At 38.2% G+C, this 12,048-nt stretch overlaps 1 protein-coding gene across 1 annotated transcript in view; it reads right to left on the reverse strand.

Annotated features, from left to right (window-relative positions):
* Positions 1-12,048, reverse strand: part of PROX1 (prospero homeobox 1) — a 96,327-nt gene that overhangs the window by 52,233 nt on the left and 32,046 nt on the right. Inside the window, exon 3 of the mRNA XM_040351455.1 lies at positions 9,244-9,362. Within this exon, the coding sequence (XP_040207389.1) occupies positions 9,244-9,362 (119 nt within the window). The remainder of the gene's footprint in view (positions 1-9,243; positions 9,363-12,048) is intronic.

The raw sequence follows: 12,048 nt of genomic DNA on the forward strand, positions 1-12,048 counted from the left end.
CACACTGAGCATGAGAACATACGGTGGTCAGTTCTCTAGCTGTGCTAGGAACTCAGTGTGCTCTACTCCAATGATCAGACTTGTCCTGACACACACCGATTGCACAGCCTTTCACTGGGATGTTCAATGTACTGCTGTTTCTCCTTCCCCAGCTCTTATGCAGCTGAGAACAGAGGGAATGTGATCACTTATAAAAAAGGGAAAAAAGGGATTTAGATGGGTTTTTTAAATCTATAAATGTTTTTCCTTTAATTTCTATTTTATACTGAATGGGTTGTTTTACAAGGTGATTATTTACAACCAAGTTAAATAGCTACTGCAGATGGTCCATTGCTTTTTGTTAGACTGTCCCTGTTTAGTGGTTTTTTTTCAGAAATTGGGTTTGGTTATGTCATAATTGGCCAATATTTAACCCCCCCCCCAGCATGTATAAACATTCAGATTGGTCATCTGGTATTCAAGGCAGAGTGTCAGTGTCTCCTGAAAGCCCATCCCCAGTAAGTCATACCCAACCAGCTGCACTGCTTTACCACCACCTCACTGCAGAACTTCACCCGGGGTAGCATCTGGTTTCAAAGGGTATCAACGCTTACTGAGGTGGATGACAACACTGCCTTGTCACATTTAACAGTGTTTGAGTCTGATGGTTGGCTGCTCAGGCCCAAGCACTGTCACATAAAGAATTAGAGCAATTGAGGGGGTAAGCTGAAGGGTCTCCTTAAATGGGCAACATGACAGTGTTCAAAAATGTCACTGACTTGCAGTCATTGCCAATCCAGCTGCTCCAAAAATCCTCAGAAAAAAATATGCTACAAGCATACACATTTGCTCTGGACAAAAATGGAAAAGAGTGCCTATGGCGAGGGGAGTGCGTAGTCGACACCAGCTACCTTGAGTAAAACAATAGCAATCAGCCAGAGAGCTCATTCAGTCAGTAAACTCTGTTCTTGAGAAAGATTGGGTGAAGTTTGGTGTTTGTGCTCTGGTGTGGCCTAGAGACATACAAATAAAGAAGGGGATATTATAAATAGAACTAATATAGGTGTGCCACATCCCAAGGAAAGTATCAAAAAATACTTTATGTAATTTGTATACTTTACTGATTGTGTGGTAGTGCTCTCAAAGTCCCACTTTAGGGGTTTCCTCTTTTTTGATAGAGACATACAAACGTTCTTCCGGATTTGAGCCAGATTGGGTGAAAGGTCTCCAAAGTGTGTAGGTACCTCTGGGCAAGGTAAGAGAGATATGTTTAGAAGCAGAGCAGCCCTTATCTCTTGAACTGGTCATGTTGGATGGTCTGAGGTTAGATACAAATAGGGTTTAGAGGACTCAATGGATAGGACCCCAATTTTGGAATGTTCTGATTGATGACAAAATGTTTTGCTTGGTTGCTATGTGTTTATGTACGCTATTGCTCTTTGCATCGCCTCATTAATTATGCCTCTGTCTTATAAAATTCTGCCCTTGCTCTGTGCAAGACCTATTAAAGCATTACATGCAAAGTGATTACTTTCACCTCCCAGCAGCTGTTCTTTTTTCTGCTTCTCTTGACAGCAGTAAAAAAAGGCTTGGTTTTCTTTCTAAATCTCTTCTGAACCCTCCTGACCCTTGAGGTGATAACACCTGCAGAGCCTACAGCCAGCTTCGGATGAGGGAGAGAGCCATGTGGCCTAAAGACCTGCACAATTAATATAACACTAGGGTGAAATCAATTCTCTTATCTGGGCTCTGACACTGCCTCTCACAAAGGCTCCTGTTTCAGAAAGGAAGCGGCACCAGACGTAAAACCACTCTGGCACAAAGGCCTACTCCAAGCGCTATCACCAGCGATACTGTTTGTGCCAATCCAGGAGATGTTTGAGGCTAAATAAAGCCTTCTACTCTTCCAGGTGGCACCTCTTGAAAAAAGGGAACGGTGTCATTTGCCAGCTCAGAGATTCTCAACAATTGCTTGTTTTTTACAACATTTTATTATTAGATTTTGTGTTTGAGCTCTCTTATATTTACATCCAAAATCAGCAATAGGCATGGTGGGTAAGTGCTTAGAGACTGGGGGAGTACAGGCTCCTAATGTGCACAGCTCTTACATTAATTTCTGTAAAATGATAGCTTTGGAATTTAATGTCTGTGGCTTTCATTCTGGCATTATTATTTTGAAGTTCACTGGTAAAATCCTTGTGGCTGGTGATATCCTTATTATCTAAATGGTCCCAAATCTGAACCTGAAAAAATGGAAGCCAGTGCCTTCCTTGGTTCCAAGCATTTACTGTTGTTCTCATAAAGGGACTTTTTACAGAACCGTAACAGGAAACTCAAGTGCCACATAGAAGCTTTGTGAAGCAGCAGCTGAATTTGCCTATAATGTATTAAATGAACTTTAGATTGGAACTAGTTTGTGATTTCACTTTGCAGTTTATGGATGCCTTGTGGTTGCTCCTTAGAGGAGAACGTAAATAGTTTTTTTTATGCAGTTATAGTGGGCATAACCTACTTATAAATGAAGTGCTTTTCAGTGCATACATTCCTATATTCCATCAGTATTTCACCTGCTACATAACTAATATAGGTCTTGTACATGAATTAGTAGATTCTATCTCTGAGACTTTGGCTCTGACATCTTTTCACATCATAAGGGTTGGTTCTTGAGACAGACAAACCTGGCACTGTAGAGGTGAGTATGAAAGGAAAGGGTTAAGTTTACACAAGAGTGCTTGAGTGATTGGGTTAGAATTAGTGTGACAGGGGTGATTAGAATTAGGGATATGGGGAGGTTTAGAGTAGAAATTACAGGAATGGTCAATATATGGGTTACAGGTATAGTTAGTGTTTGGCATACAGGAAGGGTTAGTGTTAAGGTTACCAGGAGGGTTAGAGTTACAAGGAGCATTGGTATCAGGAATATAGAGCACATTAGAGCTAAGATTACAGGAAGGGTCAGTGTTGTTATTTGGGTTACAAGGAGGGTTTGTGTTAGGGTGACAGGAAGGGTCAAGGTAAAGTTACAGGGAAGGTTATTGTTAGACTTATGGAAGAGTCAGTGTTAAAGTTACAAGAAGGGTTAGTGTTTGGGTCGGAGGAGCGGTCAGTGTTAAGGTACAAGGAGGGTTAGTGTTAGGGTGACAGGGAGAGTCAGTGATAAAGTTATAGGGGGGTTATTGTTAAGCTTATGGGAGTGTCAATGGTAACGTTACAGGGAGGGTCAGTGTTAGGGTACAAGGATGGTTAGTGTTAGGGTGACAGGGAGGGTCAGAGTTAGAGTGACATGGAGGGTTAGTAGAACATTTACAGGGAGGTATATTTATAAGCTTATGGGAGGATCAGTGGTAAAGTTACAAATAGGGTTAGTGTTTGGGTTATAGGAAGGGTCAGTGTTAGGGTTACAAGGGAGGTTAGTGTTAGGGTGACAGGGAGGGTCAGCGCTAAAGTTATGGGAGGGTCAGTGATAAATTTACAGGGAGAGTTAGTGTTTGGGTAACAGGTCAGTGTTAGGTTTACAAGAAAGGGTCAGTGTTAGGGTACAAGGAGGATCAGTGGTAAATTTACAGGAAGGGTTATTGTTACACTTATGGGAGAGTCAGTGGTAACGTTACAGGGAGGGTCAGTGTTAGGGTTACAGGGATGGTCAGTGTTAGGGTTACAGGGAGGGTCAGTGTTAGGGATACAAAGGGGTTTAGTGTTAGGTTGACAGGGAGGGTCAGTGTTTGGGTAGCAGGAAGGGTCAGTGTTAGGATACAAGGAGATCTAGTGTTAGAGTGACAGGGAGGGTTAGTGGTAAATTTACAGGGAGGGTTATTGTTAAGCTTATAGGAGTGTCAGTGATAAAGTTCGTTTTTTTAAACAGGGAAGGTCAGTGTTAGGGTTACAGGGTGGGTAAGTGTTGAGGGGTTAGTGTGAGGTTTAAATGAAGGGTGTTGTCTGAAAATTCCAAGGTTGGCATCAACAGAGCCAGCAAATAATGAAGCTGGGTCAGTGAGCACATGAAGCTAGTCCATGAATATTATTGCACACTCTTTACCTTCCTACAAATGCCGTAACAGCTAAACAGCTACGCCGGCAGTTTATGTACTAGCTATAGATGAAATTCATATGCATAGAATTAACATAAACCTACACTCTAACACCAAGCGGCTTCTGGCTATTAAATAAAGTGGACAAACACAGCTGACTTGTTTCAAACACACAAGAGCCCATAATGATTAACGCCACGTGCCCGGTATAATTGAAGAAGAGTTTGTTGCTTTTTAAAGCTCTCGCCTAATATAAAATTAGTGATTACAGCTGACAAGAAAAGACAGGTGGCCGTCTCCCTATCAAATCTGCAAAGCTGTATACAAACTTAATAAAGCTTTTAAACAAGGCATCTGCTTTAAGTTAAACAAGCCTTTTATAGTTTTATCAAAGCATCAATGTTAGGGTTCTGGGGCTGGTCCTCATTTGAATACATACTGATAAGATGAGCAAATCGGTACAAGGCAGGAGCAGACTCTCATTAGTAGGAATACTAATCAGAATAGCATCCTCAAAAACAGAGATGGAAATTTGCAGTCTTATGAATGCTTCACTTCAGATGGTGGGGTTGATTTACTAAAACTGCAGAGTGCAAAATCTGGTGCAGCTGTGCATGGTAGCCAATCAGCTTCTAATTTCAGCTGGTTCAATTGAGCTTTGACAAAAAAAAATGGAAGCTGATTGGTTTCTGTGCACAGCTGCATTAGATTTTGCACTTTGCAGGTTTAGTAAATCAACCCCGGTGTGTTGCAATAATTCTTAAAGCTAGCAGTAGCTAGTAATATTCAACTGGATTTTTTTTGTAATGTTAAAAAACATTTTACAGCTTCTCCAAGCCACTTCTTCAGTTCCACGTGGACCTTTATATCAATACATGTGGCATTAACACCTTAAAGTGGAAGAAAATCCTAACTCTAACAATTCTTAAAAATGTTCCCTTCCCTTTCCTCGTACCTATCTTGCATAGCCTGTAGAAAAATATCTGTGTACCAATTTTTATCCAATCTAGTCTGGTCACGTGAATGAGCAGCTCCAGCTCCCCGTGCCAATGAGTGGTTGCTGCAGGGGAGAGGAGAAGGTGGCCACAACAGCTTCCCTATGGGTGCCTTTGGGTGACATCCCCACTCCAGGAATTCACTGTTGTTGAGCGCTCCCTTACACAAAGCTTCAGAATGAGGTGACCGTAATGGATTGAAAATAGGTAAGTACACAGATCTTTTTAATACAGGTTAGGCAGGAGGAAGGGGAGGGAACATTTTTAAGAATATTTATAGCCAAGGTTTTCTTCCACTTTAATCCAACTGATGAAAGGGGCTTGGACAAGTTGCAAAATATCTTCAACTTTACAGAACGAATCCAGCTGAACGCAACTACCTATACTAGCCATGACCTGGTTTATTACGAACCTTCAGAGACAAATTATTAATCAAGGTAAAAGCCATTCATAGCATTCCAGTTATATTACATACGTTCCTAAAGTGTATGTCCAGCCAAAACCTTTCTACTTAGTTACTGGTAGAGTGGAGTGCAAGTTTTTATATCACCCCTATAAAGATCTCTCCTTAAATCCTGTCCTTCTGATAACGGTTTACTAGACAAGAAGTGAGAGAAACTCTCCAACAGTAACACAGACAGAAATAAAATGCTTTTTTTAGTGGAGTAGTGAAAGGCTAAAACCCCATCAGATTTATATTTATGTCATCGTTACAGATTTTCCCTCACTTACTGTCTGGTGAAACCATTGTCAGGATGTTAGGATAAGTCTTTCCAATTGAGGCCTGAACAACAGTAAAAACCTTAGCAAGGGTTCTTCCTTCCTTGCTCTATCAAAAACTAGAAAAACATTTTTTAGCTTGACATTTTCCCTACCTATTGCAGCCAATTGGTATGCTAAAGTCTTGTTACAAGGGAGCAATGTTACCAATAACTTTGGTCATAGAGTGGTGATCTCAGTGCTGTGATGGAGGAGGGAGTATCTAGGGAGCAAATAAACTGTGAGCTTAAGGGGTTGGGGGGAAAGTTGACAGTGCCTCTTTAAGAAAAGTTTTAGTTGGGGCTATTGATTTGTTCATGACCATGGGTAGTAACAGGTGCATTCCCCTTTGCCAGTCAATCTCGGCAAAGCTTGAAATGTTAGCCTTTTTCAGCCAATAGTTTTTTACCCCTTGTGAACAGATGATACTTAGTGGTGCTTACTTGCATTTCTCCTCCTTTGCCCATAGGGTTAATATCTAAAATAGGGTCTATTTTCTAAAAAAAGAGGCTGTAAATACTATGAGGATGAGCCATGGGCAAGGAAAATACAGCTCCTAAACTTGAGTTTAGTAGCTTTTGGTATTTTTTTGCCAAAGCTCCTAAACTCAACTCCATAAACACCTATGCGTCAATGTACACATAGGTTTTTATCAGAGTTTAGGAGCTGCTGCGGTTTTAGGAGGTTTAACCTCCCTCAACCTTTCTCTCCTGAATGCAGAACAATCGCCTTCAGAATAGGAACGTTTTTTACAGCGCACCCAGCGGTCAAAGTAGGCTGTGTCCACATGAAGCCCTAGGCCCCTTTCACACAAGCGTTCTGATCAAGTCTGCCTGTCTGTTTTTTTGGGCAAACCTGATCGCAAGGACTATTCATCTCTATGGACCTCAGGGTCCGATAAAAAAACAGAAAGGACACTTCCCCCCCCCCCCTGTTTAGGTAGCTGGGGGTAAACGAACATGGTCCATTTACTCCCATTTGCCCATAGGGCAGAGCCCGCTCTGCTATGATCAGCAGGGGATCTGTGAGCTGATCAGAACGGAATCCACCCTGTGTGAAAGGGGCCTTTGTCAAATAAAAATTTGAAGTGCTATGAACTTTTCTACCCTAATCTTTTACAAATCTGAGATGGAAACTTAGTACTCCTTATTTGTTTTTGAAAGAAATCTTAGCATCCACTTCAGTCTGCAACCTTTCCATTCAAAAGGCACTGTGCTTCTAGGAGAGTCAGGCCTATCTTCTTGTCCTACGTCCCACAGTGTGACACCAGGAATCAGACCTATACGCATATCATCAGGCTAATATCAATCCACCCGGTGGTAATAAATTAGTGGTAGCTGCAGGGGGAACAGTAAAGTCACAACTGGGCAGATATAAATCTACTGCAACATTGGCGGAACCCTGGATGAGGAGCCCTTTTCAACTCCTTCAGTAAATCAAGCTCAATAAAGAGCTTCAGGCAAGTGACACTTCCGAGCGTCACATCAATTTTTTTTCTTTTTCTTATGTCACTAATTTAATGTTTGCTGCCATGAAGAGACAAAAATACCACGTGTAAGATTAGTGTAATGAAGACCAGATAATGCAAAACTTTAAATTCTCAACAAAAACTCCAAGACAATGACATATTTACTTTGGTAAAAAAAATATATACAACAAATAAGAAAGGAGTGCCCGATATTGTGTGTATTAAAGGAGTGTGCAGCTGGAAGTCAATGCCTTTCATACCCTCATTTGAATAATGTGCCCTGAATCTGTCACTTTGTTCATCTTCCTTATGCTCCGCGTAGACGGCATCAACAACAAATTAAGGTGTAAATAAAGGACAATCAACACTTTTGTTTTTTTTTGTTTTGTTTTTTCTTCCGTCCGCAAGTGCAGGGGGAAAATGTCAAAGCCGTGTTTTCTTTAGAAAGGGAGAGTGGCAAGCTACGGTTTGCTTATATAAGCAGAAGCATGGGAAAGTGGCGCAGACGGGGCCAATTAGAAGAATGTCCCTGAACGGAGCGGAGGCCGCCCTTGGACGTCGTTTAGGCGTCCCTTGAGTTTTATCACACGATTATTACTTAATGTGTAAACAATGTCTTACTGTGGACCAGAATGGCTGAACCGCGTTTCCTGTTTACACGCAGCCTATCTGCCTTTTTCTTCATCAAAGATCGGTAGAAGATATGAAGCGTTGCTAACTTTTTAATTGTCCTAATGAGTGATTAAAAAAAGCAGCAGTGAAGGGCCGAAGTTTTTGTTTTAAAGGCTAACCACAACCAAAACCAATAGCAACAGGTAATGGTTAAACACATTGCGCAAAATCTATCATTTAAATTAAATTATTAAAATTTGAACTTTTTCTATACTATCATTGCAGTTTTTTTTTGTGTATTACATCTGTCATGCTTAAATTTAAAAGACTTTCCGGGTGAAAAATTACAATATCATTAAAGGAGCACAGTAGCAAAAAAAAAATTATTTTGGTAACTGTATGGATGTAAAACCTGTAATGATAGCATACGGTATTTAAATTCCTTTTTTTTTTTAAAGAATTTTATTAGGATTATTTTAAAAACCACGTTTTCCAAGCTTAGAACAAAAATGTCTCTTTTTTTTTTATCTCACATGTCTTTATTAATTCAAAGTATACTAAATAATACATTATTGTTAGAATAAATTGCTTGAAGTCTATCATCTAAATTATTTAAATAATTCATTATTGTTTGAATACATTGCATGAAGCCCACCATTGAAATGTATATGTAAATTTAAATATCATTACGTTTTGAAAGTTTTGATAAACTTTCATTGCAGTTTTTTCTTTTACAGTATTAGATATGTCAGATGGATATGGTTACATTTACAAAACTTTACTGGTGACAACTACAATGTCAATGTGAAGGAGCTCTGTAGCAAAAATATTGTATTTAGTATATACATTATTTTTTTTTCTTACCTTGCTTGCCTTTATGTATATTTTATTTACAGTTAAAAACCAAGCTGTCCAGCAAAAGAGTCAGTTATAGGGGTTGGGACAAACCATATAACACTGCCATGGGGTGTTCACAATGGCTTACAAAAGTTGCCACCAGAACAGGTGTTCCCTTCTGTTCCTGTTCTGACGTCAACTGTAACATTTTAGATTTCTCATCACAATGGTCATTAGGAAATGTAGGTAGATCTGCCAGGGGCAACTCAGAGATAAAGAAAAGTCTGACAGAAGTTCTAATCCTTCACCATTCTATCCTAAGATTTTGACTGTACATTTATTTTAAAGCCAAATACCAATTTATTGTCAAAAAGTATTGACCGGTAATATATCAGGCAATAATAACACCCATTTTTGTACTGTATGTTTTTTTTTGGATACACTTTAGGCCTTGAGGTAAGGGCCAAACATAAAATCCAGCATTTAAAAGCCTCACCACTGGATCTGGTGGATGATTCCAATCATTACAATACTGAGATTATATGTAAAACATGAGAGGACTTACCTTCACATCGGAGAAGTAGGTTTTCAGCATGTTGGAACTGGGGTAGCGTGTGTAGAAAAACATAAGCTTGGCCTTTTTCAAATGATTAGGAGACAGACCTTCCTGCATGTAGAATTGTGCTAGTCAAGGAAAAGATTTTAAGAAACGAAAATATATACAACTTTGAATTAAAAATGTTAAATGTTCTAGTTTTAATACCTGTTTGAACCATTTGTATGAACTATATAGAAGTCCCATGCATTAAAAAGCAACCGTATTATTGTATAGCAGCGGGAGAATATTCCTTCCTAATATTAGCTTTAGTGTAAAACATATTCTTTCACTAGGTGACGTTTACTGTACAGTATATCCAAATATACAACTGACAGATATGAATTTTATCACGAGTAACAGACAACGCTCAAAAATTCAGTGTGTTCTTGAGTTATTTCATATAACACTGATCTATTCCCCATTGCAAACCGCAAAATAAATAAAGCTTGCTCCAAATTTCCAAGTAATGAATCTTGTTCTATAGTGGTCAATTTCAGAGTATTAAAAAAATGACGACAATTATTATTATTATTATTATTATTTTTTTTAAGATACTCCATTTAGAGGAAACCTGTGATGAGAAAAATACCAACCACCTTCTGGAATTTATTATTGCTGGACTGCCATGGTGTTGCAATGGCTCCCCAAATTAGTAAGTTGCTAGTAAAGACTGAACTTTCAACCCGCATGCATGCTAGGGGCTTATTAAATAGTGAAGCCAGAGTATTATGATGAACGTCAGGCTACTACCAATAATAAGGAGAAAGAAAAGAAGAAGGAAGAATGAAAGAAAAAAAAAAAAGAAAGAAAGAAAGAGAAGGGAAGGGAAGGAGGGAAGGAGGGAAGGAAGGAAAGAGTTTTGATTATAAAAAAAGTAACTGGTGGAAATATACAAAACAAATATAAAAATACATTTCCATATATAGAGCAATTACATGTCCTGTTTACTTTCTAGAACCTAAAAGTGATGTCTATAAATCCATTGGGTAGAACCGAGCTCACCAGTCCTCGGAGGACAGGGGACGAAGCCTAACACTTAGGACTTTTCATTCTCCTCCAGCACTTCTTGGCATTTCAGTGAGCTGTAAGCCTGTCTGCTTAGGACACATCTGTGCTGCAGGCTGGTCCCTCCATCTCCCCAGCAAATTAATGGCTTCATAATTTATCAGAAATGAAGATGCATGTGGAGAAAATCAATGTAGCCCCCCAAGGTCAATTAAGTCTTCTTTCCTACTGTGTTCTCGGGATTCTTCTAAGCATTGGAAAGATGATCGTTTGTAAATGAACTTATTGGATGACACTTGTGTAAGTGACACACCACAGGTCAAATAAGCTACAAAGAATTACATTTTTAAATAGAAAGTACTAATTATCTATCTATCTATCTATCTATCTATCTATCTATCTATCTATCTATCTATCTATCTATCTATCTATCTATCTATCTATCTAGGAAAAGATACCCATTAGTAGCTGAACTTGTTGACTACCACTTGTATAAATGGCATTCCACAAATTATATAAACTCCAAACAATAATATATTTACAAAAAAATTAAATAGATTAAAAAAATTGAGATAATCATAATCTATCTATCTATCTATCTATCTATCTATCTATCTATCTATCTATCTATCTATCTATCTATCTATCTATCTGTCTATCTATCTATATTTTAATCTATAAAAAGATAACCATCAGTATCTGAACTTGGTGACTACCATGTGTATAAATGGCATTCTACAAATTATATAAGCTACAAACAATGAAATCTTTACATTTTTTTTTAAATACAGATAATTATCTATCTATCTATCTATCTATCTATCTATCTATCTATCTATCTATCTATCTATCTATCTATCTATCTATCTCTATCTGTCTATTTTTTAATCTATGGCAAGATGTTGACAAGTGTAACAACTCACTAAAACACGCAGGTGTGCGAAATTCCACTGATTCAGTAATATTCAAACAATGAAATCGTAACACTGAAAATACTAATTATCTTAATTAATCTTTCTAATTGTCTGTTTGTTTTTCAATCTGTGGAAATATGATAACTTGTAAAGGAACGTATTGGATAACCCTTGGGTAAGTGACAGTCTGTGTAAACTGCATGAATTGCAAACAATGAAATCTTTATATAGAAAATACAGCGGATGCTGTGATCCAATAAATTATTTTTTCCCCTAGAAAATACAAAATACCTTTATCTATTTATCTCTCTATCTACTATCTATCTATCTGTTTATCTATTATCTATCTATCTATCTATCTATCTATCTATCTATCTATCTATCTATCTCTCTCTCTCTATCTATCTATCTATCTATCTATCTATCTATCTATCTATCTATCTATCTATCTATCTATCTGACTTGTTATAACACACTTTTACCGAATATAAATCACGTTAATTAAAGAGATATAAGGAAGTGTCTACAGCACACCCATATGTAAATGTTTACCAGAGTTCCCGATATATAATTGTAACAGTTTCTGCCTGTGAGGTTTAATCATTACAAAGAAAGGTAATTTCGCTGACATACTTCTTGTGCCAAGAGAAGAATTGAAAGAACCTTCGGTTACCTCCATTAGACTGATGGAGAAGTCTAAAAGTGCATTATACTCTCCAGTGCCATCTGTCAAAATGCATAAATGAAATAACGGCAGCAAGCTGTCACCTACTGCTCGCAGATAAGGCTCACTGGAAAGTCAAAACTTCTGGATAAAATACATCTTTCTATCTGTGCTTCTTAATACATTGTA

Source organism: Rana temporaria, chromosome 4 (genome assembly GCF_905171775.1).
Source record: "Rana temporaria chromosome 4, aRanTem1.1, whole genome shotgun sequence".
Classification (NCBI taxonomy): Eukaryota; Metazoa; Chordata; class Amphibia; order Anura; family Ranidae; genus Rana; species Rana temporaria.